This window comes from Lepidothrix coronata, unplaced genomic scaffold, assembly GCF_001604755.1.
Source record: "Lepidothrix coronata isolate B3197 unplaced genomic scaffold, Lepidothrix_coronata-1.0 Scaffold22, whole genome shotgun sequence".
Classification (NCBI taxonomy): domain Eukaryota; kingdom Metazoa; phylum Chordata; class Aves; order Passeriformes; family Pipridae; genus Lepidothrix; species Lepidothrix coronata.
This window is the reverse complement of record NW_016690202.1, coordinates 4,868,868-4,895,304: the sequence shown is the minus strand read 5'-3', so window position 1 is coordinate 4,895,304 and position 26,437 is coordinate 4,868,868. Positions and strand designations below refer to the sequence as shown.

At 42.4% G+C, this 26,437-nt stretch overlaps 1 protein-coding gene across 3 annotated transcripts in view; it reads right to left on the bottom strand.

The window, feature by feature from the left end:
- The window catches only part of KANK1 (KN motif and ankyrin repeat domains 1), a 122,611-nt gene that overhangs the window by 36,417 nt on the left and 59,757 nt on the right, over nucleotides 1–26,437 (bottom strand). For 2 of the 3 annotated variants that reach the window (XM_017808251.1, XM_017808250.1), the window contains exon 3: nucleotides 14,130–14,246. In XM_017808251.1, the coding sequence (XP_017663740.1) occupies nucleotides 14,130–14,166 (37 nt within the window). In that variant the 5' untranslated portion in view covers nucleotides 14,167–14,246. Of the gene's footprint in view, nucleotides 1–13,337; nucleotides 13,394–14,129; nucleotides 14,247–26,437 lie in introns of those variants that run through there. The other variant, XM_017808253.1, reaches the window with a different exon arrangement.

Sequence of the window (26,437 nt, the reverse complement as noted above, 5' to 3'; positions counted from 1 at the left end):
ATTATTTTGTCACATGCTTGCCTCCATAAGGAATATGGTTTATGCTGCATAATCAGCATGATATTTCAAATACCAGGAATTGTTCCCTCCTACTCTTTTTTATATTAATCTAGTACTGATTCCTTCTATGAGATAAGACATGTGCTGCTTTCCAAACTTCAAAAGCATAAGCTATTTGCATTTGCCAAAAAAACCTGAAAGCTTTTTTTCTGCATTTAAAATAGTTTGGACGAACAAACTGATTTTCTCAAAAAAGTTTAAAAAGCAATCAGCAATCAGAGAAAATATGGAAAACATCATTATTAGAATTTTTTCTTTATGTACATTCTAAATAGCTAAAACCAGTAGCTTATAATTGAAAGTCTGTGGAAAAATATTCAAAATTAGTAACTCTGAGGATAACAGCTACCTTTCTGCTTTTGAACCATTGCGTTGTAGCAAAGAGGTGCAGCATTCTGTTCCCTTCACTGGAGTTTTCACAACACCAATCTTCCACTAGAAAACCTGTGCTTGTTGAAGGAAACAAACTCCTCTGTATGTAATGACAAAAACAAAGAGGCTACCAGAGGTGTGTGAAACCCCAACTGCAAATTCCCTTCAGATGGTAGCACTCGTGGGACAACCCAGCTAAACTGGCACTGTTTAAATACGGAAAAAAATCTCTACCCATCTCAACTCAATATCCTGTAAGAACATCAAGGGCTGGATGGTTTCAGCTGTGCTGTCCCAGGGTGCTCCCCATCCTGCAGCACTAGCAGAGCCAGCCACTCCCCCAACCCTGTTCGAGGGTCTCACTCACCGATCCACCGAGAAGCGAACCCCTCGACGTTGCCACGTTTAGTTTTTCAGGAAATTAAGTCTGAAGCACACTTTCCTTTGCCTTAAAGGGAGTGAGTATTCCTGACACATCAGCAGGCAGGGAGCCCAGTGGTTGCTACAGCGCATTTATTTATACTCATTTGGAATTTCCTGAGACAGTCCCAGCCTGGCAGCCAGCCCAGCGCAGCGCCAGTGATTTCCTTCACAGCACTTCAGATGCTGTGCAATGCCTCTGGCTCCCCAAGGGTTAAAATACATGAAATGGGCAGCAGGGTAAAAGGAAACATACCAAATTACACACTAAAAAGAGTTAGTTTGGTTGGTTTTTTCTCTCTGAAGAAGACAGATTTAATTCCCAAAAGGCAATTATAAGTTCAGGTCACTTCTCTTCCACCCGTTCTCCCTTCCTCCCCAAGCCCTTCACCCCCACCTCTTATTTCTCACTCCCACATGTGGACTGAGAGCACAGAAAGGTTCATTGATATAATTTGGGGAGAACAATTACCTCTGTTGTAGCTACCACTGCTTGCAATTCTGTCTGTTTTATTTATGGTTCTCAAATGCAGTTTATAATTTGAGGGATAAAAATAAAATACTTTCAGTATATGTTTTCTTTTTTGCCTGAAAGAGCCAAAATGCACAAGATATACTTGGTGCTAGTACAAGCACTTTCAAAACAATGGACAAACATATCTGATTTTTTCATATTCAATTTTCTTGTTTCCACATAACACCAAGTATAGGTGTTAGAAGAAAGGATAATTGGGATTTCAGATGCAAGAATAGTCACTTCTCAGCATCTTAAAAAGATCCCCAAAGCCCTCAGTTCCATCTATCTTCACTTCTGCATACAGTAAAAGTTGCTGTAGGAAGCCAAACAAGGACTCTAAAAGTAAACAGACAAGGGGACAGACTAATTTAACAAGGATAAAGGTCCTAAGACTTCACAGGACTGAAAGAAAAGAAGTTTATTATGATGCCTTCCATGCAGATTCCCAAGAACAGTTAAAAAAGAAACAAAAAAAGAGACGTGAATTGTCAAAACAATTTCCAAGATCACTGCAGATTAGAAGACCTGTGCTTCAAGCAGAAGCAGGATCTTCTGCTGAAATAACAGGAGAGAACTCCAAGTCCTCCATAGTGCCTTCAGCAAAAATGGCACAGACTTCCAATAAAAGTGTTTCCTGAATATGTGTAATGGCTTCAGTGGTATTTAATACGAAGCAAAATAATATATAATACTTCCAGGCATCAGCTTGTGGACTATAAAATAGGTCCTGCCCTCTAGATAATTTTAAATTTATTTCCTTGAATTACAAGTCATTGATGTGTACGGCATAAAACATGAGCTTCCAAAAAAATCCGAAGAAGGTCTGTTGATGTAGCCAACTTATTGCATGTACGGACCACAAAGGTACTGAATTTTAAGTGAATTTGGTTTGGTCTCTGCTCTAATCACACCATCCACTAAAAAAAGCAGCTCTCCGTAAAAAATTTTTTGGGAACGGCTTCTAACCATGTTTTGAAGTTTCCCCTAGAAGACAGAAAAACTCTAGGGCAGCTGAAACCCAACCCATGCTTTCAGTTCAGGAAAAAAGGAAAAATTCAGCCCTTGAAACACTGTGTGGAGCCTGCAGCCACCACTTTGTGCTCACTGGCCTTCAAGCCCCATCTTTCAACCAGCCAGGTGGGGACAAGCAAAGTACAGCAGCACTGGGTGTTACTGGTGGGCATCTCTAGCTCCATCAGCAGGTTCATTACACCAGGCAGGGTAGAATATGAAAAGACCCATCTAGTTTTCTGTTGTGAAAACAAACATGACATCTGGAATAGAATATGAGGAGACAAAGGTATACCAGAACATTCTTCTCAAGAGTTAGGATTCTGCTCAAAAGAAATAAAAAAATTCTCTAAACATTATATGATTTCATTTTTTTTTAAAAAAGGACAGCATGATATCCAGTTTAGAGAGGAACAGATTTCAGCAGCTGTCTCCACATGCTCCATGTGTTTATCATTACTCTGTGGTTTCAAGGGCTCGACATTTGAATGAGCACTGCATCAAGTCCTGCACCTCGAGTGGACTATCCTCAAAGCTCTGTTAGCTCAGCAGGCTGAAAAAGACCTGCCACGAGTGCATGTAATAACCCATAAGGGGTATCAGCACTTCATCCCTTGTCCAGCAATTCAAATATGGAGGCACATGTCTTGGTTGGCACCAGTAAAACCTAAAGGCATAGAGCACATGCATATTTATTTTCTTGGCCTTTGAGACCATTACAGTATCAAATAAACTCATTCAGCTACTGTTTGCAGTAGAAACAAAACTGAGGTCAGAGCACAGCTCCCCAGTGACCAAAAAACCTGACTTGGTCTGAAGCAGGGTGAATATAAAGTTTGGTGTATGGCAACCATCCAGCTGATAAATTCTTATCTAAAGAGCAAGTTGACACCCCTTTTGAAAACAAAAGGCACAATGGATCTGTGAAAGGCGATGGATGAAACACAGCTTTTTAAAACACATGCTTTCCTCAGCAATGCAGTGGCTCTGCTTGGAAAGAATTAGCTAAGCTGCCTGACTACAATGATCCAGTCCAGAGGGGCACAGAGCTTGGCCTTACCCACCACTGTCAGGTATATGTTTCGAAACAGCTGCTGCATTTTGATGAAGATTGGATATGGGGTTCTTCTCAGTTTTAATTTGTGAGAGAGGAGTGGCATTGCTGTGGGTTTGTTGTTTGTTTTTCTTTACAGCCTTCCAGAATCTGGCAGCCAGTTTCCACAGAATGATTTAAAACCTGCTAGCAATTCAGGCTGGACCTGAAACTGATCTGGCCTACCCATCTTCTCCTCCCTAGCAGATGGCTCTGGAAGGGCATAAGAAGAAAGCAAACATACAGCAACATTTCTCCTCTCAGCTTCCAGGAACCTGCAACCCAGAAGACTTCCTGAGCTGGGATGGGCCAGGATGCATTTTAAGTCACAGTGTCAAATGTATGTCTTCACGGTAGCTGGGAGGTATTCAATAAATTTGTTCAAAATGTCAGACTGCAGCTGATGTGTTCATACTGTAAGGAGATCTACTGGTCAATGCCTGGATATACAGTTATGGATGATTAATCCGACCCAATCACTACATAACATTAAAAACCTTCATAAAATAGACTTTGCATGCTACAATTGGGTCCCTCACCAGTTAACATCTAACCAGAGAGAGGATGCAACTGAAAAATGCACCCCATATCATCATTGAAAAGCACCCCATATCATCGTTAGGTGTCTGTATAGTTTAGCTTCCCACAGAAGGAAATTCAACAAGTTGGTATTTTGTGTGTCCTTAGACAAGTAATGATCCCTACTGTTCTCTGAGCATGACTGCTGCAAAGCTTATGGTCAGAAGTCTTCTTGTGGGAGCAAGTAAACCATTCAAGCCTTCAAATCTGGTGAAATATTTTTTTTCTTATAATCATAGAATTGTAGAAATGTTTAGGTTGGAGAAGACTTTTGAGATCATCAACTGTTAATCCAGCACTGCAAAGTTCACCACTAGAACATGTCTCTCCCCAAGCACCATGTCTACATGTTTTTTAAATCCCTCCAGGGATGGTGATTCCACCAATTCCCTGGGAGGCCTGTTCCAAAGCTTGACAACCCTTTCGGTGAAAAAATTTTCCCTAATATCCAATCTAAACCTCCCCTAGCACAACTTGAGGCCTTTTCCTCTCATCCTGTCACTTGGTACCTGGGAGAAGAAACCACCCCTCCCCACCTACAGCCTCCTTTCAGGTAGTTGTAGAGAGTGAGAAGGTCCCCCCCTCATCCTTCTTTTCTCCAGATTTAACAACCCCAGCCCCCTCAGCTGCTCTTCAGATGTGTGCTCCAGACCATTCACCAGCTTTTACCCAGTGAACAGTGCAGAGCAGCCAGTTTCTCCAAGAGAATGCTATGGGAAATGGTGTTAAAGGCTTTCCTAAAGTCCAGGTAGAAACATCCACAACCTTTCCCCCATCCACTAAGCAAGTCCCCTTGTCATAGAAGGAGATCAGGTCAGATAAGCAGGACCTGCCTAATGGGATCCATGGGCAAGACTACACACGTCCTATTAATGCAACTGATACCAGTGCCTGCAGTACTTCACACTGTAGCTGGATCGGAGAAGGACAGTAAAGCTGGAGTGGAGCAGGAGATGCTACACTCAGTTTCTCAAAAAGATGTCTCTCCTGCTGCTGTGGAGCAGGCTGTTTCGGGTGTCTTGTTCTATGGGCTGAGATGGTCTGGCTGAGCCACGCATGCGCTTGTAGAGTTGTAGCCTTACAACTTTTCTCTGTAAGGGGATAGGTAAGTAATTTTCCATAATCGTCAACAGTGCATTTTCCATAGTGCTGCAGATGGGTCGCCAGGAAGCGTCTGAGTATTACAGGCAGAGCAAGGACAGAGAAGGGCTCTTCAGAGACTACAGGCATGGAGAAATCCTTGTGTGTGTCCCTGCAGTGAGACCAAGCACTGGAAATAGGTGCTGAGAGGAGTATCAGGGAACAAAAAGAGAAGGGTGAGCTTCCTGAATGGCAGACACACTGTCTGAGAGAGAGGAAGGGAACAGAACTGTAACTAATGATAGAAAGGGAGAGTCGTTAAAGTCTAAAGGGCAATGCAGTGGATGCAGTCTTGTGAGCACATTCAAGTCATAACAATTCTAGAAGCTATGTAACAGCCATCTGTCTCCATGAACAAAAACCACCGAACAGGAATAGAAGAGAATGATTGTAGAATACACCCTTTTTTCTTAACTTTTTAACTTAAGATATGGAAAAAGATATGCAAAATTTAAGAATCAGTTCTGCTGGAGGGAGGGGAGGGGGAGAAAGGACTTAGCCACGGACTTCTTGAAGTGAAAAAAACTTGTTGATCCTTATAAGCCCTTGAAACCTGACTGCCCTGATCTTGTCTTTATGCTTCTATCATATAGAAATATTAGTCCACTTTTTCAGTCATGGCCATGCATTTTACTGTATTTTCTTGCACTGTACTTTTTTTTTTAAGCTACACACTTTAGATTTACCAAGCAGTGTACATGAAGTGTTAAAACTTGACCTATTTGCTAGGATTAGACCTGAAATTTCAGTAACAGCAGCTAAATTGTACAAGTGTTTCCTTTCTATTATTTGACCTTCTGCAAACCATATGGCAGTGCTCCAGGCAGAGGGGTTGGTTGTGTGAAACGAGGGTAGGGAAGGGGCTAGGAGTACATCAAGAAACATACCCCTCAGCAGTAAGACACTACTCCAGACTAGAGATGTCTGGTTTACATAGGGAGTACAATCTGTTCTCAATTATCAGTTAATCTGATTCTCCCCCTAATCTGACCAAACCTTCAAACCCAAATATTAAAAGAGTTTCCACTCCTTCTCTCTAGCCCTCCGTCTCCTGCTTTCAAGCAAATAGCAAAGGCCAATACAAAAATATCACAGACAAGTCCTGCATGTTGAAGGAAAGCAATATGTTGTTATAAAGAAAAAACATACAGGAATATATTAATTAAAAAAAAGAGAAGGCAATTACATAAAACATTCATTACAGCATGAGGTAACTAGGGAGGAGAAATTGAGCAAAATAAAGGGATGGGCTGTCAGAAGGGGTAATGGTCACATTACCTACTTCTACAGGTAAGAACACTTTGCAAAAGTGGACAAGGATAGACTGAAAGCATGAAAGAATATGACACTCACCTACCTCTCCAAGTGTCTGAGCCCTTATTTTTGTCGAAATCTGTCTGAAGAGTCAGATGAAGAAAATTCTCAAGAGACTGAGCATATGCCAGGAAGCGTTTTAAAGAGTTAGAGACTGGGAGGGGGAGAGCCCATTTTGGACCTGGTTGATCTGCTAATTCACCCCCAAGACTGCAACCCTCATCCCACAGCAGAGGCCAACCATTGCTTTCAACCCATGTAATAAGTGCGATTTCCGGTTGAAATCAGAGGAGGGAATGGCAGAGAAAATGGGAAGGATGGACACAAGCATGCTTCTCTTGCAAAGCTCAAAGCTGGTCACACAGGGACATCCTGGCAGGAATCTGTACTCTGCCATCAAGGGGAGTCATGTTTCGAAAGGAAGGAAATGGGAGATACAGAAGCAATGCACACGTGGGCAGCCCGAGTGCTCCCTCAGCCCCTAAAAGTGCTGTGAAAACATGATATGGGAAGGGCTGCCCTTCTGTCATCTCTAATCCAAATCCTTAGAAATGGCTTGAAGCGGGGGGGGGAGGGGAGAGGTGGCCATTAAAAAAGCCTCCCAAGGACTTTTGCTCCAGTAGTAACCATCTGTAAGGAACATATTTAAATGTAGGCACTCAGTGTTCACACAAAGACAACCAACTGTAATCAGGCAATTTCAGTCCAAGTAATTTTCCTGAGGGATCATAGTCTTTTTTTTAAGGGAAACAAAATACCCTCACTTCCCACAGGGAGGAGATTCATATGCATTATTCATAAACTGCTTTCTGCAGAAGAATCTGTGAAGTAAGTGAGGAATACTGTAGAATAGGTTTGGGGAAGATTTACTGAGTTGCGTATCTTGAAAGTGAGGGGAAGGAAGACAATGCAGAGAGAATAATTTTTCAAGTCTTGAAAAAATTTATTCTCTCCATTTTTCCCATGACATGTGTCTGCCCTGCTACTGGTGCTTGCCTCTTACCCAGCCCCAAAGGCTGGTCCTCCACAGAGGCACCTCACCCAGCTGCCACCAGACTGTGTAAAGCAGTGACTTCCATCCTAAGAACTTAGGGGTTTTATCACTGTTAATCTCCACCAGTTCAGTAAGGCTGCAGGGTACCATTAACAGCAAGGCATGCCTGATGAGTCCCTAGAACACTACTGGCTTAAAAATACAAGATGAGCACCCTTAGCTGCCTCCCAGGGTGTAGAGGGCATGTATTTCCACAGGAAGCAGCAGCATGCCACATTAGAAGGTCCAGGTGCTGCCCAGGCAAGTGCATGGCAACAGCTCAGAGAAGGAAAGCGTGCATTGCTCCAAGAGCAACCTTGCATCAGAGAGAATGAACACAGTCCTCTGTCAGGTGAGATGTAAGAAGCTTCTGGGCAGCTGCAAAAAATAATCCAGAACAAGACACAATTGCAGTAATCTCTGAACAAAAGACAGAACAATTAAATCTGTTCCTTTTCCTGTGGCACTTTGTCCTTCTGCAGAGCATGAGCATCTTATATGGCTTATATCTTCTTTCCATCACATCCAATTTCCTTTTCTAAGGACTGGGCTATTCAGGCCAGACCGCTATGTCCTTAAGCTCTCAATGACACTGTAATTACTGTACCCTTTTTAACTTCCTCCTGCTCCTTCTCTTTCCAGCACATTTCAAAATCAGACCTGTAGGGCATTCTTCAGGCAACAAGTCCTGTGTAAAATAGAATGCATAGTCCCTGGTCCTCTGCAGTCTGGTGAAGGTCTCTAGGTTGGGCAAATGCAAGTCAATGCATTCTCAAGCTTTCTGCTGCTATGGCAAATGCACCCTTGTATTACAGGTATCAACTAGCAATTGCAGAAACAATTATTAATTCAAGTAAAAAGTTGGCATTGGCTGTGAGATCGTGTGCTTCAGCTCCAGCCACCTGTCCTTAAGGCAGATCTGGCATCAGTTGAGTGTACTACAGCATACTGATGAAAGTTTTGATATGCCTTATGACAGAAATTATGTGAAGTCACTGGAGGCTCACTCACCCTTCACCCTACAGATTTCAGGGTCCCACCCTAGCTTGTTTTTAAATACTGGGCACCACCAGAGTGACTCACAAGATCACTCTTGGTTGAGGCGGCAGCTGGATCGCAGTGACAGCCCTGCATGCCATCTGCCCATCCAGAAAGCACAAGACTACATGGAAATTCAGCAGGGTCTCCTGATGGCAAGAGTCTCCCATGAGCTGCCAAAGTACACCTTGGGCACACACCCATCTGCTTTAACTCTCAAGGTTACTGGATGGAAGCGGGCTCGGAGCAGGGAGCATAGCAGGGGAGCAAGGCTAGGTGTAAATAGTCTCTCATCACACAGTCCTGTCTCAAAGAAATTACCCTTGCTCACATGGCTGATTTGCTAAAAATACAACTCACTTATTCCTGGTCGTTTGCATCTGCTACCCTAAGCAAACTTAGAGGCTGCCGAGCTCAGAGCTTGGGGTGTCAGTAGCACTGCAGTGATACCTCAGTGACATCTACCCTGCAGGAAAGCAGTGGAGAGTGGCTGTCAGCTGGGCTCTCGGGGCAGGCATCTGCAATACTCAGGAGTAAAGGCTCCATAAGACTGATTACTACCTAGCAATCAAACACTTTCTATTGCCAACTCCTTCAGGTCTGTTAAGTTCCCATTTATTGAGTGACAGTCTGTAATGAAAAATGGTGGATATTCTGCTGAAGTTAGTAATAGTAGTAATGTTCTGGTGCACAACAATTTCTTCTTAGACTATACTTCACATCATTAGGCTGGAAATCATGCAAAACTCCATGCATATTGCCTAAGATTATATGAATCAGGAAAACTGAATCACAGGAGAGACTCAACTTCAATAATACAGTAATTGAAAGAAAGGTATGTCTACAAATGTTTGGTAAGAGTTGTTACAAAGTAATGCTGAGGATGTGTATGATAAAAACATTTGCTTTAAGTAAATGCATGTTCTATTTATTGGCTTCAGTAAAAGGGTTAATAAGTCAACAGGGGTTTTCATAATACTTTTCAACAGTTGCTTAAGCATTTATATACCAGCAGATGGAAAACACATTTATTAAACATTTGGTCTTTGAGTCATGGTGACGTTAATATCTTAAAAAACATTAATTCAGGCAGCAGCCTCTTGTAATGGTCTCATTCTCTGACTGACTGGTATGTGGTTATAACTTCACTTAGGAGGCAAGAAAACTGCTCAGATACAGGAAAAATCTTTCCAGAGGCCCACAGGGTGCTGCAGAGTAACCAGAGGGGTGCCAGGCTGCTGCAGAGGAAACAGCAGTCCAGATACAGTTGGTATCTGTCATTAAACCACCTTAGGTTCCACAGCCATGGCACGGTCTGAAGAATGGAGGTGGATGCCCAGATCTGCTGGGAGTGAAAAGAGTAACGGGGAGCAAAGACATGTGACAGCTGTGGGCTGGCTATTACAACAGGAGTTCCTTATTTTATGAGTGGAAGGAGACTAAGACTAAAAATGATGTTCAGGTGCTATGATGCCACTGCTTTAAGAACTGTGCAGGAATCTGAAAGATGTAAAGCACAGAGAGGAGTTAAACACGCAGGAGAACAGTTCAAATGAATCTGTGTAAGATGTAGTGCTCCTGTATGTAGAAGCATGTTAAAAATGGAATGGGAAGACATGAAAACGTAAATCCGTAAACAAGACTGAGGAGGAGGCACAGACAGAAAGGTGGAAAGAGAAAGGATCAGGAAAATCTCAGATACTATGTACAGAGAACAATATGCATTTGCTTTACAGCAAAGCAAAGAATGGGTTTGTGCAACAGCCTTGCTATACTGACCCCTGCAGCCCATCCTACTCAGGAAAATTGGAAAAGCTTTTCTGTTGAAACACTTTCTTATGTCTATTAAAGAGATGACTGACAATTCTGTGGTTTCTGGATACAGAGCATGAGGTGCTTAGGGAAGTCAAATAAAACAGATGGTTTTATTATGGTTAGTAACAAATACAGCTTTAAATCCTTTATCTTCTTAAATCAATCTCCTATGTTTGTTTTGATGCTTCCTTGTTTTCCACATCAGAATAAATGGAATTAGACTGGAATTTTACTCCATCTCATGCTTTTCAGAACACATATTTTGAAAAGAAAGTTTCTGCAAATCAGTTACTAGTGAAAAGAATGAAAATCTGTCCAAAACAATTTCCAAACTGCCCTGTAAGTTTTCCACTGGTGTGCAATGTGCACTCTGCATTTTTTTGCTGACTGGAAGATGTTTCTACAGATATCACTACAGAAATATTAGCAGAGCCTCAATAAATAGATGAATTATGCATTCAGTCCTGGCAAGCACAGAAGCTAACAATTGCTGGAAGTTTCACCCAGCAGTTAATGGAGACACTAATACTATTTAGAGAAACAATCACCTCATTTATTATTATTTTTTCTCTTGTACTATGCAAAAAGAAATTAATTTGTACCATGTACCAAATCAACTTCAGCCTCCCAGTAGCTCCCCATAGATGTAGGATATTTCCTGGCTCCGGAGGCAGACTTCTCACAGCATAGATGGCTGCACAGCACAGTCTGGACTTGCACTGCACTCCTTAATCCTGGTGAGTTTACTGGACTGAGCAGTAAGCTCACATGCCACCAGGGCACACTCTAAACAGCAAACAGCTGTGACTACCCAGCACTTGACTGATAAAATAAAGCAAATTTTTCTGCAAGTACCAATTTATCTATTGTTAGTGCTAGAGAGACTTCAGCTGTTTCTGAGCAGATAGCACAACTTTGAAGTCTAGTCCAAAATCAGTACCAAGTTGCCAAACCAACTTCTAAAATATGTAAAAATGAACGAATAAGCTTGCAGCTCACAGAAATACAGTTCATGACAAGACCTCTGTGAAATAAAAACATGAACAGAGTGATAAAACTTTTAAGCCAGCAGCAAACAAAACTACTGACAAACAGTACTGAAGCATAAATCACAGTCTCTGTTAATTCTTCACCACATTTTAAAGTTCATGTCTTTACTGAGATAGGCAAGAAACAGAGAAATTTATGATAGGTGCTTTCATGATACAGTCCTTACTTGCTTTGTAGGTTATCTCGAATACACACTCACTGAAAATATTTACAGCAAATGTTCTTCCCATAAATATCCTTTAAAAAAAACCCCAACACTATACAAATGCAAAATAGCTAGATCCTTTCCTGGAAACAAGTTCCAAATCGAAACAAGTTCCAAATTCAAGCATTCCTCTACAGATTTTTATCTGCAGCAATAGTAGTACATATAGGCTTGTATTCTGAAAAAATTACCAAAATGGCACATAATCATTTAATAGTGCAAGTACTCACATTCTCGAGTTAACCAAGGCAAACCACTGCTTCTTAGTCACTTCATACTTGAATGAAGCTGAACATGTGGTGAGACTTGCCAAAATATTCAAGTAACGTAAATGCAGCTTAGTAGTCCCTAACAAGTCTTTCTAGTTCTTTTTCCTGTTGCCGATTGATGCAGAGGGTGCAGAAAAACACCACCCCTCAAGTTTGTCTTTTCACTCCTGGAGCTCCATGCAATTAAAAAACTTGCTTCAATACCTTCAACGCCCAAATCAGTTCCTGCTCATCCAAAAGGATTCTCTCCCAGGCAGCACAGCAGCACAACAAATCACAGGTATTTGCAGCCCAGTATTCTGTCTGTTATGAACTGCTGAGGATTTGGAGACACAGGCGTACATAGCTGCATGTTAGAACGCCGGCCTCAAGGGTTTGCAAAGCCAACAAGTCCAGACAGTCTCTGCAAAATGTTGTCCAATTTAGTTTTGAATTAAATAATTGCAATTTATTATAGCGTCTTTCTATGAACAAACAGCTTTACCCTGAAAGAAGCCTTGTTTGCATAACAATCCTGAAACTAAAACTTCATCTTGCATTAACACATCCCCCAGCACAAGCACTTTGCTTCTTTTAGGCTTACAGGTCAACTAGCCAACTTTTCCAGTAGACAGTTCTACTGCAGGGAGAAAAAAATTTAGTAAACCAATCAGTAACACTCTATGCACAATTTTTCTTTCCTTGTAAGCAGAGAAAATTGTTCTGCATGACTTCAGTTAAAGGCATATTACTAAGAAAAGTCAAGTTACATGGGGGGGTTAGGCAGCAAACAGCTACACTCAAGTCACACAGCAGAGGTTTTGCAGTCCGCCTTCTCAAAAGGATTACACAAGGTTACAAAAGGATATGGTTTCTATCTTATATACGCCTAATTATATAAAAAGGGGGTGGAGGAGGGAAATAGAAAATATCCTATTTCAGCCGTCTCAAGATTTAACAAGAGTGGTAAATTTAACCATCAACAGATGGTTAAATTTAAATTATCAGCAGATAATAGTAATTCCAATGACTTAATGTAACTTTCACTAGCCTTTAAAAAAGACTTCTTGTTTTGCATAAATTGTAGATAATGACACTCTGTATTTCAAATTTCCTGCACACAAAATGTTTTAATCCCACGCTCTAATTAGAATAATTCTACAGGAAGCACAGTGAGCAACTTAATATTTCTCTCCATACTAAAGCATACTTGCAAAGGAGGTTGGTGCTAAAATCCACCATATAAACCAAACCTCAATATGTGTATGTCATGATCTAGCAGGTAGCATTTGAACACAAGTACATGAGCCCTAGGGGGGGAAAAATAGATGACATTTCTGTCTACATGGACAATAAAAGAGATATTTCATGTCCCTTCCCAAGATATTCAAAGCTCTCGAAGCCACCCCAGCCTTGACTGATTAATCCGTTTTCCATCATACCTACGTTAGGAGGTCTCAAAAGAGCATACACAAGTTCCTGCCATGCACTCAAAATTTTCCATGTAATCCCACTGTAGCAGCCTCAGATTTAGTGGGTTAAAACTATGTTTGTGCAGTAATCAGAAGAGGAAAATATTGACACAAGCACAGGAGTAACACTGCTGCTGTGCTGTTATCAGTCTTTCTGCAATCTCTGCCCCCTCCTGACCTGCCAGTCGTCCTCAGCAACCTTTGAACATGCCAAGCGATCTATTTCACAGAGTATCACACAACTAAAACAGCCACTTTGGGAGCTTCTTAAAAATAATGAAAAAGTGAAATGAACATCTCCTCTTGATACTGCTTGAAAAATGCTTTTATGCTTTGTTGACAGGCAAGCAACAAAAATCAGACTGGCCAGTAAGGGTGACCAGGAAGGGCTGCAGATTTGATGTGTAAGAGGTGGTTAATCTCACAAGTTAATTACAGACACAGGATAACAACCACATGACTCTGCAGCAAAGCCCTAGGCCTCCCAGAGTCTGCAGTAAGCCTATGTAGGCCCTTGAGAGCAGAGCACTGCATGCTGCATAACTGAGTGCCAGCCCTTAAGCCTCCCCAAACAACTTTCCATGCTTTAAATATTTAAAAGATTATCGGGGTGGGGGATGGGGGAAACAGAAAGGCTCTGATCTAACAGGAAACTAGTTTTCAGTATTTAAACTTCCACTACTTCCTTTTCCTGCTCTCACGACTTTAGATTTTTTTTTTTAATTAATAATTCAAAGGGGGAAAGTGTTCCCACTTAGTTACCTGTAGCACTGCCGTTAGTATTTGCTGGGTAGGCCATGTTTGCTCAGTGATATATCCAGATCTAGGCTGCTTGGTGTCATGCAAATGCCATGCATCAAGTCCAACCAGACATGCAACCTGGAATAGACAAGTAAAAAGCAGTTAAAAAGATACAATTTTAAGAAGTTGGGTACATTAAGCAATAGGCATTTCTGAGTGTTTAAAGTCTCATCTGTGCAAACTTCACCAAAGCAGTAACATGCTCCCCTTAATCAGCATCCTAGCTATCACAAACCTCCAGCTGTCCTACTGACAGCCTCCAGAGCTGCCTTCAGTGAGGATATAACTAGCTGAATTTGCAATTGGCCTTATTTTTTTTTCTCACCTGCCCTTAGCTTTTTGCCCCATGTCTCTAATTCGTCCTGTACCACCACAGCTTCCTCACATTTGCTGGCACATATATAAAGTTTTAGATTACCCAGCACCTTACTTAGGCAGGGTTAGAGGATTTTTAGGTGAGCAGCACCTACAGAAGAGCTGTACCCACGAGTGGGGGACTAGTTGTAATTTCTGAGCTCAGCTGTCCCTCAGGGGAGGCGAGAGCAGAAGAACCCCATCACAGATGCAGCCAGAGCAGGCACATGTATCCCACTGCCTGACAAACCCAGACACTGACAGCTACTGTGTGGGAGTTGGCAGGGTGGGGGGCCAGAGATGGCCCGGACACTGTCAGGGATGGTACATGTCTGACTTCAAGACCTCTCCAAAGCAAATCCCAGCAGCAACAGGTTTTCTGGGTGTGAGGTTTTCTTCCAACCCACACGTGGCAGACTGAACAAGAAGCAGGTTCAGAAGCCTGAAGCTCGGGCTGTGGGTACAGAAAAAGGACACCGTCGCCCTGGGCGGGTGGCTGCCAAGCAGAAGTCAAGTGAGAGGCAGAAGCTAAAACAGCAGGTTTGTGGCTAGTTGCCTGCTGGCTGGCTCTGCAAAGCCAGCCTCGTTTGCTCTGCAACAGGGCTCCTGTTCCTCCTTCCCCGCCCACCACAGGGGCAGCCTGATCACAATCCTCATCCTCAGAGCAACAGATCTGACTCATCTGGGGCTGCAGAGATTCTTTCTCTTCAAGTTTTCTAAAGTTCAAACAGCATTTCATTTTGTTGACTCAGATCGGTCGAGCTTAGGTGTGTGAAGAACGTCCTGCTTTGCTGACCCCTGTCTGACTTGGGCTGACAGCTCCTCAACAAACCAGTCACATTTTTCCAATCATATTGGACTTGGGTCTGACAGTATGTGCATGGAAGTATTTAAAAGCTAAGCAGATTAGCAAAGGAAAAGAAAAATTGAGAAATTAATGAGTGCAAGGACCATGTGGATCTGAGTCAAAGCTAGACTGAGTGATAGAGAAACTAGCTGTCTATTAAAACTGATAGAGCTCCATCACACAAGCTAATATAGCTTTGTTTCCCCCTTCAAGGAACACAAGCACAAATCCCTTTAATTTTAGTACAATCCTGACATCAGTTTTCCAAGAATGCAGAAAGACCTTCGCTGCAACTCCTCCACTAGCTCTGCCATATACCCTTAAGTTTATGATCTCTTGTTCAGTGGAGGGCAGGACATGAAGCTGCCAGAAAGACTGTACAAGCAAAAGCTACAAAGAGCAAAATAAGGCAGACATCCACCATAGGCCATGATGCAGACGCCCATCACAAGAGTCCAGGCATAACAATAATTATCAGATTTCTGAAACAATGAAGCACGGCAAGAAAAAAATAGAAAAACATGTTGCTGGCAGAGTTTGCAGCCAGGACAGAAGTTTTAAATTTGTGAGCTTTTAGGAAAATATTAACTACTTCCTTTCAAAGGGAGAAATTTTAAAGCATCACTCCCACCTCAGCCACTGCCATCAGGATATAAAGTTATGCTTGAAGTTGAAGATAGGCAATTTTTACTGAGTCACAATACATGCTTACTGAAAAATTATCATCCATCACCACGTCAAGTTTCTCAGAACATCCACTGTATCAGACTCTACCAGCAGTGCATACAAGGATAAAGAGGACTGAATTAATTTAACCACTTCTAATTTGTTCATCACAGTTCTGTGCTTTCTCAGTAGCACTGTAAAAGGTGTGCTTCCCTTATATGCACTGTACAAGGGGAGACCTGAGAGCATGGACCCAGGGATGTGTACAGACGGTTGAGTGGGAGGGGACCCTGGGGGGGACCCACCTCTTTCAGGTGCAGTGCAATCCCAAATTATGAGCGTGTCAATGACAAAAATGAGCCCCGACTATGGTGTGCCTGGAAACTCCTCATGGGTTTAAAAGTAAAATCTGTTAAAAACACTAGTCAGCATTCATGGGCATGCATGAGGAGAGCTTCCTAATAGCAAAAAGCAAATATAATTGAGGTGAGAATTGACATAAAGTTAATCAAGACACTGTTGAAAGCCAAAACAGGGCCTAAGACCTAAATTTTGTTGTGACTTAGAGAGATGCAATTTACTTGCTACAAACTCACTTGTGTGTACACTTCTACTAGTTTCGAAGCTAATCAGGCTTAAGTACCTCAAGTGAACTCACTTTTAGTTAAAATAATGATGCTTCTGAGCTTAAATGAGGATTAATAAAATAATTCAGGAAGCAAATTCAGTTCAACAGATAGGAGAAAAGAAAAAAACAAAGAAAAACATAAGATCTAATTAGGATGTAATAATTTGCCACCTAAGTGGAAGAATTGATTTGGTTTGGTGGTTTGCTTGTTTTTTTAATTAAATGCAACCAGAATTGACAATCTGCCCTTTGCCGAAAAAGTCTGATCTAGCTCAGCAGACGTACGGAGGAAGGGAATTCAGACTGTTTTGAGCCACAATAGTACACTGGGAACCAAATTTCTGAAATTGCACTAACACATACATGATCATTTTTAGAAAGGTGTCATATGTAATTCCCTAGCAACACACACCCCAGTAGCTGCACTTGGACAGAAGTCTTTCATGTAAGTGAAATGCAGGACAATACCAGAGGCCAGCTAGAATACACAGAGAAGAAAGACTTAGCCCGCTCTACAGCAAACCATATTCTCCAGTAGAGACATCTTAGAAAAGAAGATTAGTAAAGGAGCTTATATGCACTTATATATTATGTATTTATATATATATAAGCTTATATATAGCTTATATGGGAAGAATTCAGAGATGCTACTTGCTGCTGTAGGGAGAAAATTTGTGTGGCCAAAGCCCAACTGGAGTTGCAGCTGGTCAGAAATGTGGGGGACAATGAAAAGAGTTTTTTCAAATACATTAATGACCATAGGCAGTATAGAAATATCATTGGTCCATTCCAGGATGAAGATGGTATCTCCCGAAGAGGGACAGAGACCAAGCAGAGGTGTTTAGTGCTTTTTTTATGTCTGTCTTCAACACGGATGACGGATCAAGGGGGTCTCATGCCCTGAGCTGGAGGACCATGACTGTGAGAATGATCAACTCTCAGTTGACCCTGAAATTGTCCAGGACCTGCTGCTCCAGCTGGATCCCTAAAAATCTATAGGGCCTGATGGGATTCATCCAAGAAGCCACAAAGAGCTGGCTGATGTCACTGCAAAACTTTCTGAGCAGTCTTGGGAATCTGGAGAGGTCCCAGATGACTGGAAGCTGGTGAACAGTGTCCTGGTTTTCAAGAAGGAGCGCCCTGGAAACTACAGGCCTGTCAGTCTCACTTCAGTGCCTGGGAAAGTTATAGCGAAGATTATTCTGGGAAGTATTAAAAACACCTGAAAGATAATGCAGTCATTGGTCACAGCCAGCACAGCTTCATGAGAGGAAAGTAATGTTTATGAAACCTGATTTCCTTCTATGACAAGATAACCCTTGTTCCCTTGTTGATCAAGGGAAGCCTTGATGGCTTTTGGATTTCAGTAAAGCTGTCGATACTGTCTCTTACAGGATCCTTCTAGACAAAATGTCCTGCACACAGCTGGATAAACACATCCCATGGTGGGTGAGCAATTGGCTCACAGGTCAGACATGGAGGGTAATAGTGAATAGGGTGACATCAGACTGGTGACCTGTCACTAGTGGGGTTCCACAGGGCTCTGTCTTAGGCCCTGTGCTCTTCAACATCTTCATAAATGACCTGGATGCAGGACGGGAAGGGATACTAAGCAAGTTTGCAGGTGACACAAAACTGGGAGGAGCTGTTGACTCCCTTGAAGGCAGGGAGGCCCTGCAGAGAGACCAAGACAAATTAGAGGACTGGACAATCACCAATCATATGAAGTTCAACAAGCAAAGGTGCTGGATTCTGCACCTGAGATGAGGCAACCCTGGATATATATACCGACTGGGGAATGAGATGCTGGAAAGCAGTGCCATGGAAAGGGACCTGGGGGTCCTGGTTGATGGCAAGTTGAATATGAGTCAGCAGTGCCCTGGCAGCCAGGAGGGCCAACCGTGTCCTGGGGGGCATCAGGCAAAGCATTGCCAGCCTGTTGAGGGAGGGGATTGTCCAGCTCTGCTCTGCACTGGGGCAGCCTCACCTTGAATATTGTGTGCAGTTTTGGGCACCACAGTATAAGAAAGATATTGAGCTATTAGAGTCTGTGCAAAGGAGAGCAACAGAGACAGTGAAGGGCCTTGAGGGGAAGCTGTATGAGGAGCAGCTGAGGTCACTTGGTCTGTTCAGCCTGGAGGAGACTGAGGGGAGACCTCACTGCAGTCTACAACTTCCTTGTGAGGGGAAGAGGAGGGGCAGGCACTGATCTCTTCTCTGTGGTGACCAGTGACAGGACCAGAGGAAATGGCCTGAAGCTGTGTCATGGGAGATTTACGCTGGATATTAGAAAAGGGTTCTTCACCCAGGGGGTAGCTGTGGATGCTGGAACAAGGAAGTGGTCACAGCACCAAGCCTGACAGAGTTCAAGAAGCATTTGATGATACTCTCAGGCACAAGGTGTGACTTTTGGGCATGGTCCTGTGCAGGGCTAGAAGTTGGACTCGATGATCCTTGTGGGTCCCTTCCAACTTAACATATTCTGTCATTCTGTGATATTCCATTCCCAACTCTTTAACTTTCTGCCCATGTGTTTTTACATTCACCCTATGCCTGACTGAGAATATTGTGATTTACAGATTCTAGGGCAAATGCAAAACAAGCAGAGACTAGCTATATGACGAGTTATTGCTCAATGAAGCAGTTGTTTAAAGTGTTTTGAATTAGATATTCAAACCCTCTTCTGCCCTGAGGTTCAATAGCACAAACCTTAAACACACATGATCCTCAGTTTCTACAAACTTTCATGACACCCCAGCTTTTACAGGTTTTTCCAGAATGGTGATTTTTTAGGCAAAACATAAAGCCAATGTCCTAATCCCATCCAAGTCACAAGAGACAAGAATCTTACTCCTCCTTTGTGCTTCATCTTGTCAGGTCACTGACACCTATGCTAGTGTTTCAGCAAATACTAGAAGTATTTGAGTATAAATACATCCACACAGCAGAGATGTAGCCTTAAGAGGCACAGACCTTGCAGAAAATCCAGTCTCACACTTTAGTGTGATGTTTCCAAGAGATACTTAAGATAGAAAACAGTTGAGGTTTTCTAAGAGCAGTTTTGGAATGGCATGTTGGCAAGACGGTAATTAGAAGAGAAATATAACTCAGCTTTTAACCCAGAAGAGCAATCATGAAAGTCCTTCTGTCCAGGAGCTGCAGTCACATGTGGGAAATGGTGATGGACACAGAGTTGTTTATGGGATTTAAGAAGACAGGCTTTTGCTTCCCAGGCAACAAGGCTTTAGGCTAAATAGATATGCATATAACTTCTTTTTTTCTCACGGCATGCAGACTTTTCAGAGTAAACAGTCATGTCAACCACTCAACACAAGCTCTAGATCTGAAGATATCTTGAACCACTGACAGGGTGACTGTGGCTCAGACACTAAGATTCCATTGCTTAAGATCTGGACTAAAAGTGAGAGCATTGTGGGGTGGAACTGTGAAGGATTCAAAGGTACTGACTCCTAATTGTTCAGACGGATTCAGTCAGGGAATGGTCCCAGGAGGGAAACCAGCTCTGCAATCCTGTCCAGCAAGTGCAAAGCAGTGATTAAGCAGGCCTAGGACAGAGGGGCTTGACAGAGCAAGTCGACCCATGAGATGCAACACTCAAGAAGAACTGGTACTGCTCCATTCCTATTATACATCAGTGTAATATGACTTCTGCCTCAGACTTCATGCTCACATGTGGGTCGTCCTGGCAGTAGAACTTGCCCAGTTTCATTCTGCAAGACACTGATAACATTTGCAAACAAGAGCCAAGATACATGCAAAATCCATCCAAGCACACGGATGGTAATTTCTCTACCTGCAAGAAGAAACTGGTACTGGGAATCCCTCCTCCTGCTCCTGCTAGAGTGGCAAGCATTTTCCAAACTTGTGCTTCTCTACAGGAAACAGGAATGTGTGCAACCTAATTTGTACAGTCAATCAAATATACCAGCTACAATTTAAATGAAGAAGGGCTGAAGCCAACAACAGCAAAAGAGAAAGTATGTGGGGAGTTGCTCTGCGGTTGATATCTACCCTGGGATAATGACTGTATCTCACTGATGCTTTCTTTTCAATCTTACCTCTCCCGTGGTTGTGTTCCTCTTATCTTTACACTTCTCAAAACAAGTGGCCAATAAACTGAGAGACAACGTTTGTAAGGGAGAAATACCTTTTTTTATATGTCCTTTTTTTAGAATTAAAGGTAAAAAATCAAGTAAGAATGCAGGCATATGAGGATTTTTTCAGGTCAGTCACAGAGTAATCAACTTTGAGATAAGGGTAAACTGTGAATGATTTTAAATTTCACTTAATTATTTAATTATGTAACAATTAATCCATTCACATATTTTCTAAAGCAAATGTCTTTTTAATGTTGCAGCCAAATCAGACGCAAAACTATCCAAGTTTCTGCTGAAGACTCACTAACTGAACAAAATAAATCAGTAGCATGGGGTGTTTGTCTAGGCCACCTTAAAATGCAGAAGTAAAAACTCCTTGGGACGGTGTTTCCTTCAGCATCTCTCAGGCAGCAGTCACTTGTGATTCAGTCTCGCCATCACAGAGATGATACAGAGATGATTCTCACTATATGCAATATGACAGGCAATTTATTTCAGACTGTATTTAAGCAATCAACCAAAACAAGCCACCTCTCACTATGGTTTTTTTTCTGCAGAATCTGCATGATGAGAGCAAAAGAAGCCTTGTAAATCCTTTCAACAAGCAAGTTAATTAACAAGATATGGCTACGGTCAGCATTAATTTACCTGCCTGCCTTCCTCACTCCCTCCACTTAATGGCACTGGCCTGTAAAAGGTCTTTTTTTTACAGCAGAGCTCCAGGCAAAAGCTGAGCTAAGCTCTGTTAAGAAGAGAGTGATGGCTCAGAAACTCTGGGACCTGAGTCAGCAAGCTGAAGTAAAGAACAGTCAGTATGCTCCCAGCCAGGGCACATGCTTCCCTTCTGCCAAAAAACAACAAAAAAAAGTCAGACCCAACGCTGAGCTTTGTTGCTTTTGAACCCTAAACTCCTAAATACTGTAATGCCAGGCTCCAATTTTCAAGTTACGTTGGACTTAAACATTAGTGACTTTCATGGGAATGTCCTCAACTGTCCTCTCCCCCAGTCCCTCCACCCCCATCTTAAGCAGACTTGCATTAATCTGCCTACCTTGTTCTTTCTGCAAGTAGAGAATAAATGTACAACCTTCAGTAATGTAGGGGTCTGAGGGGTTTTCTTCTGCATACTTGAAAACAGTCTTCTCATCTCCTGAGCTGAGCTTCTACTTCACTCTCCCAAGCCACCTATCTACTGGACAGGAACAGGGTTTACTGGGTAACTTTCAGTACAGAAAATGCCTCAGAAAATGGACATATATGAAAATCTTTCAAAGGCACCAGATCCTTCTAGCTACTCTAAATAACCCAGCAATTTTCTGAATTTCTTCACATATTGCCTTGTCACATTTGCTAGCAATGGCAGAAGTGCTCTCCCATCAGCTGCTGGATTTTAGTTTCCCTTCCACATGAAGTTAATCCTATCTGTATCTGACAGATCCAGAGGAGAAATCGGTGTCCTACACAAATCACTCATTGGCTTGTTGGTACCAAGAAATGGGGAAAGGATTTCATTCAAAATAGGACTCAGCAGAAACAAACATACAAGCATTCTGTGGAGCCAGACAAATGATACATCTAGACTTACATTGTTTTCAATACTGGCAACAAGAGATACCATTTAAGGAGAGTACATGTAGCTGATGATGTTCTCCCAGCATCTCCCAGCATCAACAATGATTGGATTGGGAATATTTAAAGGTATGTCCTTATTATGTCATTTTAATATCCACATAAATTGCCTGTGGATTTGACTAGCCTCTTTCTGACCCTGCTGAAGCCACCTGCCTTTTGGGCAGGAAGTCCCAAGCTGTTAATATCCACTGCATACTTTTTTTTGTTTTAAACTGATGTCAGACAAATTTTACTGCAACCAAATTCTTGCATTGCAGGGCTTAGTGAAAATCAGTGCAGATTCAGCTTATCCAAATGCTTTGTGATATTATAAACCTTAATGTTCTCTCCCAGCTCGTAGGCAACTCCATTCCCCAAATAATTTTACTTGCCCTTTTTGTACCCTTCCATGTATATTCACCATGTGGAAGACCACTGTCGTGAGCATCATCTTACTAAAAAGTTGCCTGCAAGAATGATCTTACAAAATGGGGTAAAATACATTCAATATTTTTCTTAGTGTAACCAAGCTTGGCTCTAACAACCAGCTAATACATGGAAAGAAAAATCTCAGTTCTAGTGATTTTTGTTGAGCAAGTGAAGCCAAAACAGAACTTACCTGTAGCACAAGCAGCTTTCCCTAGTAAACGCCAGAAATTGGACACAGCTCACCCAAAAGACATCAGGTCAGCCTAATGGACTTCTAGTAACCATAGCAGTTCTCTGAGATGCAGCAGATTCACTGTCAGTCAGGAGTAGCAGCTCTTGCTATTTGTCAGTATCAGGTTCACCATTCATTGGTAAAAGGAAGTTTTTGCACAGATTCTGTACATCATAGTTGGCCTGCTCTTGTCACTTGTGATAAGGAGAACACTCTGCCTACATAGAACTGTAGGGCTAAAATCTTCTTGCTTTCTCCAGTGTGATGACTTGGTGGCCCTTGTCTAACGTGCAAGATCATGATCTTTGCTCACAGGCTGTGAGCCTAAACACAGACAGGTATGTTTGGATGACACCTATCAAACAGTGCTGCAAAGCCCCCCACACCCTGCAAGCATTTCAGACCACCCATCTCTTTTGGAAATAATTCCCGACAACATCACTGTCATCATGTTACATTACAGAATTAAAAAAAAGCTTCAGAAGGCTGCATGGTTTTGCAACTCAGAAACCAATTCCTGTTTATATTAGGGAGAGGAAAAATCAACTAGAAAAAGAAACACAATCCGAGGTAGGAAAAAAACAAGCTTTTTTTTATACCTGAAATTCCTAATGGGTGATGTAGAAGACACTCCCTTTTGTTTATGCCAGTGAATAATGAGTCACATGAAAGTACATGAATTCAAGCCAGTATGATATTGCTATGGGTTGTAATGCTTGCTGTGACAGGGAGCCCAAAGGATGCAACTGGGTTATTCAAATTTTTATTTGTGGAAAAGCAGGAGAGATAAGACTGCATCCAAAGACTGAAGTCCAGCACGAACAACAAAATGAAAAAGCTTCCAAAAAGTTAGAAGAGGAACAAATGCATGTTGGGGATGATGCATGAGTGCCAGCTGCCTCCCAGTGCTGACAACCCTGGAATTATTCTGCCTGGGACAAGAAGCATTTCCACCTTCTCCTCTACGGCATGTACATAAACTGCCCATCGCATCTGTTCACTCAGCGGGGCAGGACAAAACACAGCATCATTTTCACTCTATCTTTAAACATTAGAAGCTGAACAACAGGTGTAAAAACACATAGCAGATCCCAGTACTTTAAAATTAATTCACTTATTTAAAGTGAATTTAAAGGCAGATAAAGTTGAAGGCTGAGATGACCAAACCAATCAAGGATGTTTATAAACGGTTTATGAAATGCACTGTGATCTCATTTAGACTTTGCATCTAAGACAAGCTGCAAGGATTTTAAGGTACAAACTCTGGTAAACAGACAAATTTAACTCTTCTATAAAGCGTCTAAGTATTTAGTCTTTGGTGACATTTCAAGCATAGTAGCGTAAGCATGAAACATATTTAAAGGCAGACGGCCAAATCTCAGTCTATCTCTTTTTCTGATTTTAGGTCTGAGATGCTATACATAACCATGCTATACATGCTATACATACAGAGCAACCATAAATCTGATATGACAAAAGGGCGATGATACGGGACAGTTGGCAAGTTCAAAGACAAAGACTTTTGTCTAGCAGCATTTACCCACATAACTATTCAGTGGTGAACCCATCTGAAGGTATATCTTTGCCTGAGACAGCTTCACCAGATCAGCTTTGTCCTCATCTAGCCCTAAATGCTGCTTCCTTCCCCACAATAATATCCAAATCCTTGTATCTCTTTTGCTTTTTGTACTACTAATGAGGGTACTATGGACTTGGGTATCAACTTTACATGAACAGAGAAATTACAGGCTTTTTCCACAGTGAAAGTGGAAAATTGTAGGGGCAAGGACACAATATCGCAAGGGGGGGCTCTCACTTTTCATCTATCACAGTTTACAACAGAGGACTGTGAAGGCCTACTCTCCATTAAACTCTATAGCCCACACTGCCAACATCCATCCCCAAGTGCTAGACTGTACCTACAGCCTCAATATTAACACAGGCACACTTCCCTTTAAGTTGATTTGGCCCTTCAGATATGCAGGGGAACCCCACTTACCACAACCTTCCCACTGGACTGGGATCACAACCCCACAGCTTCAGCTTGGCCAGGGAACACACTCCAGACATCCTCCAGACTGCTCTACCTTCCTACTCCATCGCACTGCATCCCTCAAGAACAGCTAGCACATGTGCACTATTTTTCTTGCCTCCTCCCTCAGCCACAAACCCTCTCTTGTGAGGCTTTTCACATTGATCCCAGGGGTGAGCAGGTTTCTCTGGTCCTGCCTCCAAAGCCTCCATATCTCCCCACCACAGCCTATGGACTGCAAGGCTGCCTACTATGGCAAGAGGGAGACAGGGTATCACAGCAACATAAACCTGCCAGCCACCCCACCACACCCATGGCCTCTCGTAACTGAGTATATAAAGGGTCACCAAACCTTGCCAGCACTTTGATTTGGAGCTGGCATGAATCAACTGGAGACCATGAGGCAGCACCTGCAGCAGAGCATGGTGGTGCCAGGATAGCCGGGTATCTCCAAACTCTTCCTGCTCATCAGCTCATGGAGAAAGACTTGTCAGCTTGTCAGACAAGTGTCACACAGCCTCTGCATTGCACGAGACCAAAAACTGCATGTGGCCACCTGCAAGGAATTTACCCACCCAAAGGAGGGGACCACAAGTTGAGGCAACACACTTGTCTCTCACAGGGGGTGTTCCTCACTGCCGCCTAGTCAAACCAACATTAAAACAACCTGTTCTAGTGCTCACAGACTTTGTCACTTAATCCAAGTAATTTAAGTCAGCACAGAGTTCACATAACCTGTCTTCCTCCTTCTCAGTGAGAAGGTGAGCTAACGCTTGTATTAATTATTCACAGCATCTTCTCATGCTCACAGTTCCCATCTTTTTAAAATAGATGTATGATGGCAAGATCTGAGAGTGCCAGTGTGTGCCCATCAACTTACTGCACAAGAAATTTTCACCTTAGGGAGACAGTACTAAAAACTTGGTGAATTACATATGTTACCTGAAAATTCTATTCTAAGGCCCTGCATCTGGTTGCTGGCATGCGGCACACCACTGTTCTGCCACAGAGCGCCAGGAAGGAGAGGTGCTGATAAGCAAGTGGGGATCCAGCTGTTGGGATGTGTGCGGTATGACTGCCATGTGCAGTGTTGAGTCCGGCAGTGCTGACACTCATTTCTGCGCCAGTCAGTCACATCTCAATAAACTCAGCTTTCATTCACATTGTCAGTCAGCCAAAACTACATCTCACGAGCTGATACACTCTACAGAGAAGGAGCCATCTATGTCTTACAGAGCATGTTGAGTTAGAATCTAATTTGTAATTCCCCAAATGATGTATGGATGTGAAACTCACCTTCTTATAACTCTGTGGATCGAGTCCAGCACAAACTGCAAAAAAAATTCCTTTCT